The sequence below is a fragment of the Zonotrichia leucophrys genome, chromosome 1 (assembly GCF_028769735.1).
Source record: "Zonotrichia leucophrys gambelii isolate GWCS_2022_RI chromosome 1, RI_Zleu_2.0, whole genome shotgun sequence".
Lineage (NCBI taxonomy): Eukaryota > Metazoa > Chordata > Aves > Passeriformes > Passerellidae > Zonotrichia > Zonotrichia leucophrys.
The window spans coordinates 15,395,566-15,416,063 of NC_088169.1; the positions used below are offsets into that span (position 1 = coordinate 15,395,566).

The 20,498-nt window shown below is 37.3% G+C and overlaps 1 protein-coding gene across 7 annotated transcripts in view; it reads right to left on the reverse strand.

Moving 5' to 3' along the window:
* CNKSR2 (connector enhancer of kinase suppressor of Ras 2) overlaps positions 1-20,498 on the reverse strand; it is a 209,482-nt gene that overhangs the window by 112,330 nt on the left and 76,654 nt on the right. For 5 of the 7 annotated variants that reach the window (XM_064707362.1, XM_064707344.1, XM_064707394.1 and 2 more), the window contains exons 6-8: positions 11,443-11,562; positions 4,916-4,975; positions 147-215 (exon numbers count right to left, since the gene is read on the reverse strand). In XM_064707362.1, coding sequence (XP_064563432.1) covers positions 147-215; positions 4,916-4,975; positions 11,443-11,562 — 249 coding nt within the window. The remainder of the gene's footprint in view (positions 1-146; positions 216-4,915; positions 4,976-11,442; positions 11,563-20,498) is intronic. The other 2 variants (XM_064707352.1, XM_064707373.1) reach the window with 2 other exon arrangements.

Here is a 20,498-nt window from a genome sequence, read left to right on the forward strand (position 1 = left end):
GTGGTTTCAAAAGAGAAAAGGAAAACTTAGATGTTAGAAGAATTAATGATTTATAAAAATACATTTTTCTATACAATTCTTCTCTCCACATGCTATGTGCCCCAACACCTCTATCTCCAATTGACACAGAACATAGTTATACATACCACAGTTTGGTGGTTAACTTGAATCACTTCATCCCCAGCATGGATTTTCTTGCACCGATCTGCAGGTGACTGAATTTAAAATAAAAGAGATGATCAAGAATACAGGTCTTACCGGTCATCATCTCTCTTTCAGCAGTATGATTGCTAAGCTATGTAAATCAGGTTAGATTGATAGACATTCTACTGTGAAATAAAAAATTAAAGAAATATTTAATAAATCAGTTTTTTCTTTTGGGAGAAAAATGATATGCACTATTCTACACAACAAAATCACATGTTAAGAAAGGTATGAATATATGATAACTGAGTCCTAAGGATTTCTTCTAAATTTCATCCTGCCAAAAGGATGCTTTAATCTGCTGGACATATCTTAAGCCTCAAAACTCAATCTCTGGCTGACTTTTGAACCTATCAAGACTAGCTGACAATTCTTGATAAACAAATTTCATAAAATTGTCTTTTTATTCTACAACATTTCAATATGTTGCAGGGAGCTGTAGTAAATTACTGTTCTGGAAAGAGTGCACAAGAAGAGAAGATTGGGTTAGGCACAATCTAGGAAGAGCAAGTAAGTTAATGGTAACTGTGGTTTTGAAAAACTATCAGGGTGAAAGAAATGTAACCATCATCAGAATCCTACAGTGATCACACTTTCAAAAAAGCAGAGTTGTTTTGTACTTTGCTTTTGCCTCAAAAAAATTCTCAGCGAGAACAGCAACAAAAAATCAAATAAAAATGAAAACCACAACAAAAACTGCCTCTTTCATTAAAATGAAAGCCCCGCAAACATTCCCTTCTCTCTTTACAGTAGACCAATTGTTTTCTGAGGGGAATAGTTCTAAGTTCAAAGGAAAATAAATTCCTTCAGTTTTTCAGAGCCACACTTTAATTTTTCTCACAATACTGTGGCTGCCAGAAGGCACTTAATTGACTCCACAGTAGAAGGTGAGACTGACAGTTTGAAAAAAGAACCCAAAGGAAACATGTTGCTCAGGAGCAGATTTAAAAAAAAAAAAAAACTGCTATAAATTTTATTTTCAGGAGTGAAATTAATTTAATTTTCAGGTGAGATAAGAGGTCATCTAAATAAAATGCTCCACATCTGAAATGTGGACTTTTTGTAATAACCTATGTAGTGCATCCCCATTCAAAACATACATCCCACAGCTAAACCATGACTTTCTAGTTCAATTGCACACAATTCACAGCCTATGCTAAGGACAGTGTACAAATGAAAGATATCCAAGAGACACGAAAGCCTGAAAGAAGGGTCACTCATGACTCATTCCTAGCAGACATTGCACAGAACATCCTAAATCAAACTGGGCTGGTAATATCATTTTACTTTATATAAAGAACACCAGCCTTGATATTTTGGCACTATTTAAGCAATAAAGGTATTGGCTGAGTAACCTGGGGAAAAATTTTAACAGTGGTGATTATGTCCTAATAATCTGTCTTCTGTCTGCCATTTTACTACTCACACTCATTCATACCTCTAAAATCTTTATAAACCTCCTATGCAATATAGCTATTTTAGCTCAGATGTAGTTACATCTAAGACTTTTAAAATGCAAAAGCAAGTGAATTCTGGGTCATTACTCTTGACCTCTTCAGGACTTTATTATGATACATCCTTTGCTTTACAGTGTCTTCAGCATTTGCAGCTTAAATCTTGAAAAAACAGGTCAAGTTTGCCAAGACATTAAAACATGGTCTGAGAATCTTCAAACTGGAAAAGTCTATGTTAAAAAATGCCTCATTGCAATTATGCCTCAAATACAAAGTGAGGTAAAAAAAACCCCCAAAAACTTAAAAATGTCAAGGCTGTGATCTTATGAAGGGGTTGTAACACCTGTTCCTTATTGCTTTTACCTCTCCAGTAAAAGAGACATTGCTGGTAAAACAGTATCTTTTATCATGGCTATTTAAGGAAAACAGAGGAGAATCAATAAGGTCTTTCCTTTTTAGATGTATATGCTGATCATTAAGCACAGAATCCACTCATGAAGTCCTACTAGGAGGAACAAAGTGTGCCACACCACAACTGCATCCTCATTAGCTGGTAAATCGGTTCAACAGGGAGTTGAAGAGATGGAAGCACCTGCCACTGAGGCTCACACATCGGTAACTAAAAGCTATCCAGAATGTGCTTGGATTTATGCTTTAGAATAGATTTAGTTTTGCCCTTTAGGCCAAATGCCTTTTTTCCTATTTCCCTGGTAGACCCACACTGTCTGAAAGTCCAGTTTAGAGGCCCTGGAGCACAACTGCTGCATGCCCACAGTGGAAATTTTGGTAGTATTTCTTCTGAAAATCTCTCTTCCCTGTGATCTAAGGGCACAGTGCAAAGCAAACCCGACCACAGTAAGTACTGACACTAGGAGCTCTCCCTCCAAAGTCACATTCCTGCTGGAGATGCACTGCATGCTATTACTTTACCAAAATGCTCTTTTTTATTGGAAAACCAAAGGACAAAATGGTCTTATTTGAAGGACACATTCAGTTTGTGAATTGAAAGAATCTCTCCAATATGGTCTAGATGGGCTACTCAACAAGGAACCTAAAATCTTTCATTAGACCAAAACACCCTTTAGACTGTTATTTCCAAACAAAAGACAGAAGACAGGAAAGATGAGCTTGCTCTAAGGCTACAGAGCCACCAGAGAGAAGCCCTTACAGCGCAGTGACCTGTAAGGAACACTGCTCTCTCTCAGTCCAAGCTTCAGAGCTCAGTTGCTTTGATCTGCAGGGCTGATATGCTGGAGAAGATGAGTTTTAATGCCAAACAGTAAGATCCAAACTCTAATGCGCTTTGCAGCTGTACATCAAGCACCTCAAAGGCCAGACAGAAAAAGCAGAACTGTCATTACAAAACTACTCTTACATTAATGTGGAGAGCACTACCATGATGTTGTGTTTCATACAGACACGTTCCTCTCCATGATCATTCAGACAATTGTGTCACTGCCTCACTTGGAAGAGAAGACTTGGAAATTAAAAGGACACAATTTTTTGTTGAAATGCAAGAGAATTCGGATTCAAACTGTACTGCAAAGAGTAAATGTGTTGAGACCAGCAGGTCAGATCACATGTGCACCATTGTGATCTTATTCTGGACATGCTGCTTAGATCTTTCTCCTCCCATCTACCAAAATCAAAACTCTGTGTGCTTTTGTGTGTGTGTGTGCACGTGTGTGTTAAAGAAAGCAGCTAGAAACTGTGTTCTTAGAAGGATGTCTCCTGCTTTTTTCTCTCAAGCACTACTCATTTTCACAACTGCTTTAACACAGAGCAGTTTTTTCCCTTGATAACAGAGTGCAGTTTCTTGGTCTGTGAGCACCTCCAGGGTGTCACAGTGAGTGAAAGAGTCAGTAACAACAGCAGAAGAGTCATCATGACTGAAGCTTCCTGACATAGCTTTAAATTATATTCATGAATCACAAAAGATAAGGGTTTTGAGGGAATGCATTAGGATTTTATTTTTATCTTTGCCCCTGGGAAATTAAATCCATTAGCAAGTTATGGAAAGAAATTGCTCCCTCTTTAATTTGAGAGATTCAACTGTAAAAAATTTTTCTTTATTTCATATATTTTCTAGATTAAGTTCAACTGTAGTTCTGTTTGGTTTGTTTAGTTTTGCTAATTTCACTAATCATGTCTACAGCTGTAGGCCTGACACTAGAATTTTTATTTTCTTTGAAATTCCTTGCTTTTTTTAAAATTCCAATACAGATCTCATTCACACAAATTCTACAAGCATTATCTATTGGTTATGACCCATGGATATTCTGCCCACAGCAGAAAACAGAAAGGAAAAAGGCTATCAGATTGCAGCTCCTATGAAAGGATGAAAATATTATTCCTATTTTATTGAGATGTTAACAGAACCTCACTGCAGATCAGATGCAGCAGCTGTAAATATCATGTAGGTAGTTTGCACATCCCACAGGATGACACAGTAGCATGATAAAACAAACATTTCTGACAGCTTCATTTTAAGAAAATGCCATCAAAATCTTTCAAAGGAATTTACTAAACCACTATGGAACAGTTCAGTGTTGTTTAGTGATTGTTCCACATTAATTGAAGACCAGGGATAGAACTATTTTCCTCCAAAATTATAATTTTTCTCAACTCCTAACAGACAGCCAGTTCCCTAAATATAGTGTACAAGGGAAGGAGGTTGTATTTCAAAGGCTTTTGAAAAGTATTCTGTCATGTTTTACTTGCTCTTTAATGCCTTCAGTGAGAATTAGTACATGGTAATAAGTGTTCCTTTCCATAGGCATTACTCAGAAGTTCATGCAGAAATACATGGTTATTTGTCAATGTGAAGGGATGTCCATTTCCATGCACTCATTTCTTTTAAAATGAAGCTTGATAGATGGAAAATATAAAAGCTGTTTGTCTAATACTGCAGCAAACTTCAGCATAACAGTCTACATATAATATAGACATTTATCTTTTATTCACAGAGCAAAGTAACTCCAAGACAGCAGCTTCCTGTCTGGATCAACTAGAGCATTTTAGGTGTCTTGCAAGAACACATCAAGACTGGTTCTCTTGGTCCTTAACTGGGAACAACTCTTTCAATTCTGAGGTAAACAAGCACAAGCATCTCTGCTGTCCAACATGCCATTGGTTCTTAACAGCCAACCAGCACAAGTTTGCAAGCAAAATGTAGTTTACGGGAAAGGGAAAGCATTAACCACAGGAAAGGTCAGAAAGGCTTCCAGGTCTGAACATACAGTATTAACAATACTTACATTTTCTGTTGTTCCAGTAATTACATGAAGACCATCATATGTTGACTTAATGTACATACCCTAAGAAAAAGACATTATGGGAAAGAATTTTTAAAGTGTTTCACAAACCATCACCATCCAAACAAAACTTGCATATCTCTTAAAGAATCGCTCTTTTCTTTTTGTTTTCTTTAAGACATGTGGACTTTATTGCATGCCATGAGGAATTTGTCTCTGCACAAGAAAGTGGTTTTTTATACACTTCAAGAACAGCCCAAATAATTTTGGCCCTAATTAGCAATAGAAAACTAAAATGCTTATCACAGCTATGTCCATAAATAGTTCCCAGTATTTTTAAACACACTTCTTCAACTACAAATAGAACAATGGCTTCCCAAAATCCCCAGAACTACAAATTGCCTTAGTATGATCAATATATCTGTTTTGTTTTGAAAACTACATTGAGTTGCAAAACATCTGGAGTCTTCAGTAGGCAACACTGCAAACACAACTTTCAAGCCAGTGCTTGGAATTGTGCCTGTAAAGTGGCTGTAAGATCTTCTCAATAGCCTCACTCATCCCAATGAACACTTCAGTTATAAAACTCAATGATGGAAAATTCAACATCAGCTTTATTAGCTACCTCACTTCTTTCCAAAAAATATGAAAAAGGAGGGATAGCCTGTGAACAGACAGAAGTTCCCGCATGGATAGTCCAAGACAGCATCTCAAATATGCCTTTCCACCAAGCCTCAATTCAAACATTTTAACAACATCAACTATGACACTGAGAGAAGGAAAAAGGAGAGATAATTGGCACATTCTGAGCATTCAATAATTTCTGAGAAATTTCCTTTCCCACAGCCACTTTACAGAAAGCAGGTAAACATTGAGTGCCTGAGTAAACATCCTCTCCGTAACATACTCTTTCGCTTTTCCATCCGAGTGCCACAGAGAAGTCTGTCCCTAGCTGAGGAGCCCAGTGCTCTCCCTGGTGAGCAAGGATGGTAAAGAGGCAAAGAAGACAAATCGAGTTGGACTAACCTACATTGGGACCAGAACTGGCACACATTTTGGTAGCAGATATGAGCAAGTACACCTAAATTAACAAAGTAAATAATATCCCCAGTAAAACAAGCCAGGGGCCTCCTGAGTTTCTCTGGATAGGAGCTCAAAAGTGAACTCCTATTTTGTTCTGCACAATTACATGTGTTAATCACATCAAACCCAGTTATTGTGTTCAGCTGCCACAGCTAGAAGGTAAAATAATCCAGAACCTACTAATTAATACATGGTCAGAAACCCCCTGACATCATCCTTCAACTTCCAGCACCTCTATGAACCTTCAGCAATTTGTCCATTGATTGGCTCCATCACACAGCTTTTGCTTAACTCAAATGTAGAATGGTTTTTTCATACATTTATCCTCACAACACCCCTGTGAGGTAGGGAAACACTAATAATATACACACATCTTAACACTCACACAGATATCTTACAGGAAGCATAATGAGCCACACAAGAGGGTGAAATATGTTGGTATCTGTTCCTTGGTACACACACCTACCCTCAAACCACCACTAATGGGGACCTCAATCCCTCTCAGGATCCCCATCTAAGTCACTGGGCCACACACCCTGCAACATGGCAAGAGCTAAAACCACAGTGACCAAGGTGACAGGAACTTGGAGTCAGGTTCCCAAACAGAGCAATTTCTAAAGAAAGCCACATCTTTATTTTTATGCACAGTGAGTTACTGCTTTCAACCTTAAACATCAGGGTGAAAGCCAAGGGAAAAGTCTCACACTTTACGGTTACACAGTCTTTAGTTTTGTGCAAAGCATTGTTCCAAAAGATAGTAAATTCATCCAAGTGTCCTACCATTCCAGAGGACAATTCACATCCAATCTAGTCTTTTTAGTAAATTTAAAAGACTTTGAAAATGCAAAAGAGGAGAAAGAACTTTGGCAAAATGTTCTTTAAAGGCTAGGATCAAGATTTTGCACACATTAAAAAATAGAGGGAAGAAGGAAGCTGAAAAATATCCACCCTACATTGTATTTATTCTACAAAAGCAAAATTAATAAATGTTATATTTGTACCATGTCACATTAATTTTACAAGAGCCAACATAATTCTTGATATAAGGCAGCTTTTACATGAGGAGAGGTAACATTTTGCAACACAAAAATAAGCCCTTTTCACCCATGTTTCTTCACTCCTTGTTTTAAGTGAACAATATATGGGAAATGGTACAGAGAAGAGAAAAGAACATTTCTGGCTTACAATTGTTTGATCTGGAATGGAAATAAGAATACCACAGACATCTGCAGGTTTTCTTTTCTCTGCCTCCTTGCAGCTGCACAATATCAATAATACTTTTAGCAATCAAGAATACATGGGAGATCAGTGTGTGCTCTGTCCATTTGCACTGAAATAAATTGGTAGATACAGTCTTAGATACTCAAAGATAAGTCCTTAAGAATTTACAAGAATCAGTTACACCAGATAAAAGCAAAGATATTGCTATTAAAATCTAGTAATCAGGAATAAATGTATGCCTAGATTAAAAAATTAGTAACTCATGCCTAATTACATGAGAGATTGTCCTGATCAGTTCTGGGTAGAGCTCTAATTTCAAACCAATCATTACACTTTATCTTGGTGATGAAGGTTTAGAAAAGAGACCTTTTGTGCCTTTTTTTTTCTTTTTTCCCCCCTTTCTTGGCTTTTGTTTATATTTTTTCAGAATGTGATATATTTATAACATATTTATCAATATTTATGCAATGCTGGATGGAAAAGAAAGAAGATACTAATTTCATTTTATCACACATGTAACTGAATTTTTTACTTTGACTCGACTTTCATGGAGCCCTCCAAAGTTGCACGTGCCTCTTTAACCCCAAACAACTGTTCCTAACTCTTTCCCAGCTCTTCCAGTATTTCAAACTAAAAAATTCAGGAGAAATAGCAGAAACAGTAGTGCACTGGAATCCTGGAAAGAGAGTAGGCAGTACACTTAAATCAGTTGCCACACCCTGCTGTGTCAATGACTTGTATTTTATGAGCAATTTTTTACATTACAGCTTTCTTTTGTGTTTGCTTCAGCAGGCAAAAAGGAACCCCATATTCTGATGAATTTACCTTTGCATTTCTGAACCCCTGAGATCACATCACACTTACCTGGGATTAAAATGATTATATGAACAGGAAACAACTGAAAGTCAAGATTAACCTTTGCTACAGATCTGATATTCTTTTTTATATTAAAAATATAGTATGAAGCGACTGTTGCAGAAAAACTGCCCAAGAAAAACCTGGTTTTCTGCTTTTTGTCTAAATAGATTCACTGTTTTCAGTCAAGCAGTGACGTTCTTAAGTCTGTTTCATGGTAAAACATACTACCTAACCTAGTCAGTTTGGTTTCTTTGTATATGAACAATGTAAAAACATACAAAATTAAATTCTCTTACTGATACAGATAAAACAACTTGCAAATCCGTAAAAGAAAAAATAGAAAAAAAGAAAGGATTACACATGGGAGCATGTTGGTGATTGCAAAGTTGACCACATTAATCCATTTTAAGGCTTTTTAATTAAGTTCCTATCATGAACTCTTCACCCTTACTGCACAGCCACTGCAGGCTATATCTCTTCCCCCAGCAGCACTCACTGAAGAACATGAATGCAGTCAATCACAAGACATAAGGATAGAGGGGGGAAAAAAATGAAAAAAAAAAACAAACAAACAAAAAAAAAAAAAAACCAAAAAAAACCCACAACCCAAACAACAAAACCAATACCAAACCCCACCCACAACATTGCTTTAACCAGTACACAAAAGGTTCTCTACATCACAACCTAACAGCTTTTTCTGCTTGCCAGGATTAGTTGCTTAAAAGGTTATTTAGTCAGAGATGTTAGCTAGTTTTAGTATCTATGAGACATGGTAACACATTTACTTGATCCTTTTTCATTCAGGTATTAGTCTGAAAATTTATATTTACCTCTGACAAATACTTACGTTTTCACACGAAAAGACCAAACACAGTGAAGGAACTATTTGTGCTGATTAAAATATCCTGATCATGCCAATCTTCTTTAATTGTAAAAGCTTCAAGCATTTTCTTAACTCCATCATATATTTACCATGAGTTTAGGGAAACAGCATTGTTTTCCAATTGTTTCAACACCAACAGCATTGTTTCCAATGCTTTTAACTTCCTTCTCATGTCCTTTGCTTTTTCTCTCCCAGATTTACTTTAGCTTCTTAGCTATTGAATTTGAGATGGTAGATGTTCTGTTTATGATAGGTGACAAAAAAAATCTTCCCAGTTAGCAGTCATCCTTGCCTTTTTTCTTCTGCCTGAAGTCCTTCTGTTTTTATACAACATTTTATTTGGTGATTGGTAAAGCCAGCACAGAACTGTAATGTGGGTCAAAAATCTGGAAACAGGAAAATTGACAATAAACCATTTTTCCAGATCCATCATTGCACAACTCCTGGAAGAAGGTCCAGAAATGATTGAGCTTCACATTCATCCCAGCATTTCTGTTGTGCAAAGAATATTCACAACTCCAAACTCCACCACCAGTTCTTAAACTGACACCCTCAGCACTCAGTGGGGCAGGCATTGGTTTACAAAGCAAACAGAAGCCCAAGAGCACATAAATCACCAGGAAGCACATGCCACAGGTGGTCTGTTGGCCAGACTGGCGCGGCTCCGAAGGGAAGGGGACGATTTTCACTCTCCCGGCGCGAATCCACATCCTTGGTGCCTGCTCTGGAGAGCTCACAATCTACAGGAGAGGCACAAGGCCCAGGCAACACAATAGTGGCACACAGGCAAGGATGAGGGGAAAAAAACATGACTGTCAAAATGGCATTGTATCCTTCTAAAGCTTGTATACTGCATGGTTGCTATTTTCCTTTTTTAAAAAATAACATATAATTATTTTTTTAGACAATGACATCAAGACTCTGCTAAATTGGTTGACAAATACATAAAAAGAAAAAAACCCTGCCTTGAAGAGCTTCCAGTTTAAACAGACAAGACAGACAGAGGGTGTAAAACAGAGGCACAGAGAGGGAAAGAGATTCTCTCATCAGCTACCCAGCAGGAACAGACCCCTGAAACACACTCTTAGTTACAAAAATACCATTCAACATTTCTTGGTCCCTGGGAGTTCATACCAACCTACACAAAGACTTAAATGAAGGGAAAAAAAAAAACCAGCCACAAGACAAAGGAAAAAAAATTCAAGTTCAGATAAAAATGGACAGCACTCAAAAAAGGGTGACCAAGAGAAAGAGGAAGATTTTCTCATTACAATAGAAGAAAGTGTTTCAAAAGGCTGACTGCAGTGGTTCAAAAGGTTGACTACAGGGGAAAGGAAGGGAAAGAGAGGGAACAGAGAATCCATGAGAAGCTGAAATCCTGAAGGACAAGTTTAAAATGGATTCAGAGATAAAAAAGAAAGCCAGAAGAGGAAGGGAAAACAAACTGCAGACTAAAAGGATGGGGCCATATTTACTCATCCAAGCTTTTGAGGTTTTTCTCATATTTCAATTGCAATTTTCCAAAAGAATGGAAAATTAATTTAGTGTACAATTGCTCAAAATAACTTGGCATACCAACTTTGCCAAGAAAAACAAATCAACCCAAAACCCAGCAACAACCAACCACCCAAAAACCAAAATGTTCTCCAAAACTGCAACAACCAGACAACTTCAAAAACCTGCTGTAAAGAGTATGACAGTCTTCCTTCAAGACTTTTCAAGAATATAGAACGAGAATAAGCTTGGGCAGAAATTGCAAAAGCTATTTCTCTAGACAAAAAAAAAATTAACTGTATTCTGAACACTTTTTCTACCTCCAAACATTATGGGAACAGATATTATTAAAGATGTAAAGTCATACATCTGGAATTGTTACCAGTGTTGGTTTTTTCCATGCAGCAGGTGTTGGATACTTGAGTAAACAAGAGATCAATGGCCAGCTCTTGAACAAAAAACACAGGATGGCTGCATTAAGAGCCTTCACAAGCACCTGATTAAGAATGCAGAATTCTTGCAGTAAAATTCAATGAGTTACTTATCAGCAGTGCTATGAAGCCCTGGAATAACTTATAAAATAGCTTTGTATCCCCGAGATACTATGAAGCATTTTCCAGAATCTGACAGGTTTTGTGCATAAGCCCACGCAAACTTCTTGGTTGAGTTGATCTCAGTAATTTAAGTCCCTTCTGACTTCAAGATCCTAGAACAATCTGAACCATTTTTCAGAAGCTGGTATAAATGGCAAGAATTTCTTACTCATTTCTCCCTGTTCACTAAACTCTGCATACTTCAGTCAGCTTTACAAAATCCCTTCCTGTTAGCCCAGCTGCATGAGAAACCAAACGAGCAAAAGGAATCAAACTGTTTTCAAACTTTAAAATAGAAAAGGCTAAAATGTCCTATTTATTTTCATATATACAACTTATTTTAAAACCATCACTTTCTCATCCTGGATGATGGGTTTGATTAACTGCGTACTTCTTACCAGCCCTTCACTTGGCTTGATGTTTGTAAGCTGGATCACCTCGAGATGGGCAGACTGGGAAACCAGTGGATCAGAAGAGAGTGAGATAATGTGATCACAGACTCCAGAGAGAGTTTTACACTAGGAAAGAAAAAAGAAAATAAAAAGTCACAATAAGCAGACCACTGCTAACTATTTGAATGTCAATATACAGTTGAAATCGCCATGTTTCTCAAGTGCATACAAGGCAGAGGGGGAAAGGCCTCACACAGCAATACAATATGAAATACATAATCTGTGATGACCCTGAACTAACAGCACCAGACCAGGGAAGAACAGGATGCCAATGCTTTTGTATCTGAGCAGAGACAAAGAGGGGCTCCCATGCACTCTCAGGGATAGAAGCCCTGCTCAGGCTCACAGGGAATGTGTGGTGAGCCCCAGCTCTCACCCCACCCACATCTTGTGCAAACCCAGTAAGTGTCTCAAAGCCCATTAATTTCCACTGAATGCGCAGCTGTTCAGCACAGATGAAAATCAGGCTCTTGATGACGACAGGTAACTCCCATTAACTCTGCAGTTCTATACTAATAAAACATGCTAATTGTCCTTGGACTGCATTCCCATGTTCTACAGCTGCCACACATGATTTACTGTTGCAGACATGAAGATTACAATAAAGCACCACTTCACAATGGGATAACTCTTAAACCAGTTATAGTTGGCAGTCTCTGCAGCAAGACAGAAAAAAAAAATCTAAAAAGGCTGAAACTGTGAACTTGGTACTGTTTTATCTCCTGATTTCTCACTCCCTGAACAACCTCTTCTAAGAGGCAGGAAAGCTGTGAGGCTTTCCTATCATTCTCTGTAAGAAAGTGATTTTTGAGAGTTTCAATGTTTTCTAGGAAGCCCCATTTCAGCAACTTTAAATGATTTCCCTATTCAGATTTCCAATCCATCTTTTGTCAGCAAATTCAGGGATTAGGAGATTCTTCTGGTCCCAAAACTGTGGGCATCTCCAAAAGCAATTAAGAAGCAGCTTAACTCCTCTGAAATTCCAAAGATGAAAGCTAACCAGTCTTCTCAAATGACTGAAACACAACTGCACGCAACAGTTGTTCCAATCAATCTTCCAAGATCCCAAAGTACAGTTCTTACAGTAAAAACATCTGCAACAATGCTATGGAAATGTGATGTAAAACCAGATATAACCTCCTGCCAAATCACCATTATAATTTCAAATTGTAAACTACAAATACCTTTTGTAAAAAGGAAAATTTTTTAAAAGTGATTAAAATCAAACAAACAAACCATCAAAAAACCAAAGAAACAAAAGAAAAAAAAAAAACAAAGAAAAAACCAAACAAAACCCCACAAAAAATCAAACAAAAAACACCCAAAAAACTTTAACCGATGACAGTGACATCTTAATCCTGTTACAGATCAGTACATTCTTCTCCTCCTTAAAGTATTTAAAAACAGATGAAAGTTTAGGCTTATGTAAAAATTGCTTATTTTATTGAGCAATAATGTTTCAGGGTGAATAAGCATATCAGAATCAAATGGAAAATGTAACAAAATTTATAATACCAACATGACCTTCTTCCAGAAAAAATACTACTTTCAACCACAGTCACATACACCACCCTTCTACTTTTTCATGATGGAGAATCATTACTGAACAGTAGACATCAAGAAATATATAAAATGAGGTTAAGAATGGTTTGTGCTTCACCAGAACTACAAAAAAGTGAAAAAGAGAACTTTATTGAAATTTGGGCTTCTTTAATGGCTTTCGGACACATGAAAATTGCTTTGAGCAGACATTTTAAAAAGGTAAAATTATAATAAATTACATAATAAAAATGAAAGCTTAGATTTGTGTTAATTTGTGTTTTTAAATACAGTGTTGGCATGTTATTTCTACTTCCATCCTGGAACTGCACTGACAATTATTGAAAAATTGCTTAAAAAATTACAGAGCACTCAGCTATTTCTGCAAAGTGAAGAGACTCACATCATAAAATATTCTCTGCAGATGAAAATGGAGTTTTTCTTTTTCATATCTGTTTAGACTCGTATTCATCCACCTATTCTTCCTAATAATCTCCTCTAAACCCATTAAATGTATGGAGTTATTAGCAATTTCAGAAAAGCTTCTATTTATAGTGAATTAATTTTTTTCTCCAATTTTCAACTGTTGCATTGCAGAGAGATGACAAAATACACAGAAAAGGAGTGTTCCTACCACCTAAGACAAGGTGTGGCATTTCACAGATGTGGCTCCTCATTAAAGAGCACACTCCCAGCTGCCTTGACAGATGATGGGGAAAGGAGAGGAGCTGGGCAAGTCCAGGATGTGGCATGGAGCAGAAGCCTAAGCTGAGATGCATTAAATAGTCCTGTGGAGCAGCTGCACCTCTGCCCCCTCATGAGAGGGGTTCAGGCAGTCTACACAGCAATGCCTATGGGGATCAGCATTCCAGTACAGTTAATTGGTTGCAATCATAAAAAAAGATGGTGTGAATATTCCTCAAGAGGAGTTCTGGGAATATTAGGTGCCAAAATCACCAAGCTGCTAGGATAAAAAAATCTGCCATATGCTTCAATGTATTTCTAAAAGACTATTGCTTTTTGGGTCTCACAGCTTCCTTATATATTCCCACTGCAGTCCAACATTAATTAATTATGGGGATAATGCAGCACATTATCCCTATAAACTACTATACATTTAAATAGTTTCATTAAATATTCCTTGGTTAAAGAGCTGAACTATAAGCAGGATCAGGTATCTTTGGTGTATGTTTCAGTCTCAAGCTGCTCTGAGTGAAATACAGTTTGGGTATTAGGAAACGGTTTTTTACAGAAAGGGTGATAAAGTACTGGAATGGCCTGCCTGGGGAGGTGGTGGAGTCACCATCCCTGGAAGTGTTAAAAAAAAGAAAGACCGGATATGGCACTCAGTGCCATGGTTTGGTTGAGGTGTTAAGGCATAGATTGGACTTGATGATCTTTAAGGTCTCTTCCAACCTAGTCATTTTGTGATTCTATAAAGATAAATTTTCATTAACTGAACTTGTCCAGAGAGAGCCAGGACAGCAAGCAACACACACACTGAAGATATTCTCTGCCCACTGCAAAGGCAGGGTACATAGGCCCTCACTGGAAACATGTCCAAAGGCTGACACAGGCAAAATTATGCATTTTTCTCCTTGCCTTTACTCTCAGGAATCTCTCATTCACAGTTTGTGTTGATAGCATGCTAATCAATCAGCGTACAAACAAAACAGTCTGTTTGCCATGAAGGTGCTTCCTCCCCATTAGGCATCCGTATGGAAAAAGACCTTGGACCCATTCAGTGGATCAGGTCCTCCCAAGGCAAAGATGTTGCCACATGGCAAAGCACTCAAGCATTGCACTTCTTCCACTCATTTTGTTCCTAACAATTTTTGAACACATTATTTCTCAGCAGAATTATTCAGGACAATCTGTACTACAGACATGTATTTTAGTTCCACTAAAATCAGATGGCAGTCACCTTTCCTCTCAAATTGTCATACCTTTGGAGGCTTTGTAAAACTACACCTCTGATTATGAAAACACTGTTAACAAGATCAGGATCCTTTATCCTTTGTAAGTGTTGATTGCCTGCTGCAATGCAGTATTAGTTACAGTAAGACACACAGGAAGATGAGGATCCAATTGCTCCCACAAAAATCAGCAGGCATTAAAAATCCCCAGCCTTTTTCAAGCTGCACTCAGCTCCCAGTGTGCAAGGTATCTGCACACAGTGAAAGGATTTGTCCAGACCAAAAAAAAAAGCAAGTTACAAAAGATTAACTGAGAGAAACCAACAGATAATTACATTTTCTCCTGTTGTCATATGGTCCCTGTTCTCACTATGAGCCTTAAAGCAACAATTTCAGTTCTCTTTTGCAGTAACTCATCAGAGCATTTCAGTAATAAATTCTCCTCTCTATTCAAGTGACACACCTATAATTGCAGATTGAAGCTACACCACAGTCTTTATGTGCAAAGCTAAATGACTCAAAGGAGAACAAAAAATATCACTACACAGCACCTCGTTGTTTGGTAGAAATTCAAAGGGAAACATTATTTTTCCCTCAGTAGGCAACTTCTTTATGCCTCAGAGCATGAAGAATGACAGATAATACTTAGTTTCTACCTGTATTTTTGGACTGTAAGGTACCAATTTCTAACAGCTTTTCCACAATTGCTCCTTCTTTCAGCCAGGGGGATGGGGAGCTAAAGGTGACTGAATTAGATTTGCATCTGCTTTGATTCTCTGTGGCTACTCCAGTTTGTGCAGGGAAAACATCTGTGTTCTGCATCAGATGAAGAACCTATGGACACAGCCTCAGTGGCCTCTCCTCAGCCTGTCCATCCATTGTCTGCTCAGCTCAGGCAGCTCTCGGGTCACCAAGCATTTCTGGTCAAGCAAACAGACTTAGGTTTGTCCCTGTCCTTCCTTTTACCCAGGCTAGTGGCCAAGTTCAAATCCTATCTTGCCAAGTATTTGCAATACTGAAATGTCCTGGCTTAAACATGCTCCCAGGACTGAGAAGAAAAGCACCAGCCTCCCTCATCAGCACCCCACCTATGGCATCAGAGTGAGGAACAGGATACCCAGAAGACATATGGACTTTCAAGACTAACAGTAAGAAAAAAAAGGTCTGGATAATGTTAAGCTTAGTCTGTTAGTTTAGTTAGTAGCAGCTGTCAAAGATGAATGAAGTCTAACTAATTAACTCAAGCCAAACCAAATCATTATTAACCAATTAATTTTAGTCCAAAACAATTGCTATATTGTACAGAACACATCAGTAACTCCAGCAGTCTTAAAACCAAGTGGGCCTGAACATGCACTGATGCATACATAAAGTTGAAATAGTAAACCACATCTGCTTTTGGCTGTAAAAAGAGAAGTTTCTATTAAACTGAAGCTTGTTCAGTTCAATTTACAAGGTATAGACTCTTGAAAGGCAGAAGGTGGTTACATTTTCTTTTTTTTTAAGACTATAAAATGATACCTTTGACAATGTATTTTTAGTCCATTATACTTCTATAACAAATATTCAAATATAGTGGGCAGGAGCAAATTATCATCACTGTGGTTTCAATAAGCCTCTTGGAAAAAGAGAACATTCTGATCCATTGCTTGTTTCTCTTTTTTAACTCTTCAAATTTGCATAGCTCATTTGCTTTTGAAAAAACTTCTGAGTATTAGTTTCCCTTTGCAGATCGCTTTCTACAGTTTTTCAACTCAAAAAAATTGCATTTTCTGTTTGCAGGACATGCAGCCTAATTTTTAAACAGGGAAACTCCTTAATAAAAGTGTCTTTTTTTCTTATGCAATTAATCTAAAAAAGTTAAAAGAAAAATTATTAAAAATTTTCAGTTAAAACTTATTGTTAATCTGACTGAAGCCTGGCTTCTACTTTCTATAATTAGTTCTTCTAGCTTTGCTCTTCTTTTAATACTCTACTGCTTCATGTGGATTAATCTGAACTGGGTATTTCCATCCCAGCCTGAAACAGCTGGATAGAATCAATGAATTATTTTTCAAGTATTTTAAAACTCCAGTCAGAATTTTGCAAGGATTAACATATAATTCCCCAAATAAGCAGATATAAACTGATAGCCTTTTAAGTTGAGCAATTTTCTAAATACTTTATCATCTCAAGTTAAATCAATATAAAGTTACTAAATATGAACTAGCAAGAGCATAGTAATTTTCAATTTTGAAGCCAGCACCACTCCTATGGCTTATCCTTCCCTATTTAGGCCCTATGTAATACTAAACCTGCTTTCTTTAAGAAGCAGGTTTAGTATTTATTTAGTAATAATATTTATTACTATATATTATTATATATTTAGTATATATGCCATCTACTTCTGTTAGTACTATTTTCTAGTGCTATTTCATTTCTGTTTATATCAAGAAATTATGATTAGTATTATTTAACTATTTATTACATTGCTTACTTAGAGGAAGCTACCCTGGAAAAAACATACTGAGAAATGAGGTGGCAGAAATCCAAAGCATTTCTCCCAATTCGTGAACATTTCAGAAATTTAATGAGCAGAACCCAACACATTATTTCTGTGCGGTTTCATGCTTCTTATTCCACAAAAACCAAGTGTTTCTGATAAAGAAGTCACAGAAAAAAAACCCCAAATTTTAAGAAATGTAGGTGTCTTTAAATAACTTTTTCAACACTACGACAAAAATATTATAGAAAAGACTTTTTCCTTAGACACACTTTGAAAGTCCATTTAGAAGAAATAAACGAGTTCAAGTAGGTAACTGCATCTTAAAACTTCATAATTATTCAGTCAGACCTTTTTCATTCAGATACATTTTATATGTTTACTTGAATAACATAGATTCATTTCCTGGCTAACCTAATACCATAAGTGATAATCAAAATGCTTTTTAAAAACATTTGAAACACATATTGCTTGGAGCAAACAAAAATATATCTTCCCTGAATATAAGCTGAAGCTATAGAGTTCTGTGTCTTCAAAATACCATTTCTTAAAAAGCAAATCCTGAAAAGTCAACATGTGAATACATTAAGTGACACTGAAATGTGCTGTCTGTGGACAAGGCAATTCTGCCATCTCCACATGTCACACACTGTCATCTCTGAAGGAAAGAGGGCATTCATGTGCTTTTAAAAAAAAATAGTGCTGTTAGAATACAAGCACATGAACTCTTTCTTGGTCTCCCTAATTAAAGCAAACTGGTCAGTCACTTATTTGAGATTCTTGCCTACTTCACCATGCTTCACAGGAAGCTGTTGCCATCTTATTGCAGGGATTGTTGTCTCCATGTCACAGAAGTCCCACACCCTCTTGGTGTTTCTCATGGGCAACTCCTCAGAGCACTGACTCTTCCTTCTCCACAAAGCAGCCACTGACTCCAGTTCCCCTCTCACCCAGCCACCTCACTCTTTTATAGCACCTTCTTCTCATTGGTTACAGCTGTGGCCTGGTAAAGTCAGGCCTGCTCCTAATCTTTGCTAATTGGCCCAGCTGCAGCTCCTTAGGGATAAGATTACTTTCTACACTATCTTTATTTTCCTGTATTCTATCACCCTAGAGGAAGCCATGAAGACTCAGTGATGAGTTAACTTTGGAGGTTTCCTTGTGTGTAATTCAATAGCCAAGGATGGTCTCACATCTCTGTTGTTCCCACACATTCTCTTCTTCTCCAGTTTGGCACAGGCTCACTCCAAGGGAAACAGGGCAGCATCCCCACAGGAGATCTCTGCTTACAGAGCTCCAGCCCTTGATCCACAGCATGAGTCAAAAAAAAAAAAAAAAAACCAAAAAAAACCCAAAAAACAACCCCCTTTTCATTCCACAGACAATGGAGATGTTCAACCCAGAACACAAAATCTACTACTCTGATCCAACAGTCTGCTCCTAAGGTGGTAAATATCTTGGTGTCCTGACAAGTAAGAGTACATAACTGTCCTTTAAGTTGGGGTTTTTTTTCATTTCTGTAGCTCTAGATCGATTTTACTTATGTAAGAAGGCTCTCTTAAAATTTGGCTTCAAACTTAAGTAAGAATACCTTGCAATAAGGATTTCCTTCAGCTAATTGCATGAAATGCTAATTGATTGTTAGTAATTTTTTTTTTACTTTTTTTGAGAAACTTCTTTCCTTGTGTCACAAAGAGAAAGTAGTACATGAAATTACATGGGATGAGCCCACAGCTTTGAACTTCTTGTTTAAGTCAGCACAGCAAACACAGCTCTATGTTTGTATCTGATCATTCAAAGGTAGCTGGATAGAATACTGGTCGAACATCACTTCAGATGGGAAATGGACTTGGAATGGTGTGATCTCGGAATTTAAAAAGAGAGAATTTACTTTCTCTCCTACAATATCTGTGCACATGTCCTCTCAATCTTTCCTATTTCTCCCAGTATTTCTAACTCAAGGTTCCTTCTGTGCCTTTTCCGCAAGTACTGCTGTTCTTTTTGTGTCAGAGAAACCCATTTTCACTATTGGATTGCTCCCTCCAGATTGTCTAATGGGCTAAACCCATGACACTTTTTTCTATCTTTCAAGGAAAAGGGTTAGAGGGAATTATGATTGCTTTCAATTCCAATTCTTTCATCAACCTTTTTACCTGCACATGTAAAAAACTATCTTTCAAACTGAAAATATGATGAGTATCTTCTACGTGCCCCTATGATCTCAAATGCCATAATTTAATTACTTAGTCACAGATCTACCTTTTACCAATTCCTTTTGGTCAGCCTTTCCCCATCAAATCCCACTGATCAGCTGATATGCACCATGGTCAGAAATGCTCCAACTTACATGTAATCTATAAAGTTGTGTTTAATCCTTACAGGGTCATTTTTAACCCACGGCTTCACTAAGGCATTCAAGGCTCTGTTTGTGCTCATGTTTCCTTTCAAGCTTGCGCAGTGATCACAGAAGGTACATTTATACCTGTGTCCACCTGCGACCACACCGAAGTTAGTGCAGACTAAAGAAATAAACTTACAAGAGTCCAAATGATGTAAAATAACTTTTGAAACCTGTCTCGATTTTGTGTACTCGTGTATCCTGAATTAACTCCTCTCAGTTTCTCCAAAACTGTCTGTTAATGACTGTATAAAGTGATGTTTTCTCAGTCCTAAATTCTGGCAGCTTCCTTTACAATCCCTTCTGCCAATTTGTATAAGGTATATAGTGTATATAAAAGATTTCAGAACTCTCAGCTCTTACAGCAGACAGCAAGCATGCTTTGAAAACCAGGCTATATGTATAAATTTCAAACTCATAGCACTTCAGCTTTTGCCAAGATTATGTAATGAAAGATTTTATTACTTAAATGCTTGCAGAGGTTGACCTAGTGTAGATGACGATGTCAGCCTCCCTAAATTTGCTAATTCTTTATGTCTCACACCTGAAAAAATGTCAGTGAAACTTAAAAATACAAGGAGACATTTTATTCCACATCACTGTGAAACCAAAGCATCAAAAGCTTACAGGATTCAGCCTGACAAGCATTTCATACAGGTACACTATG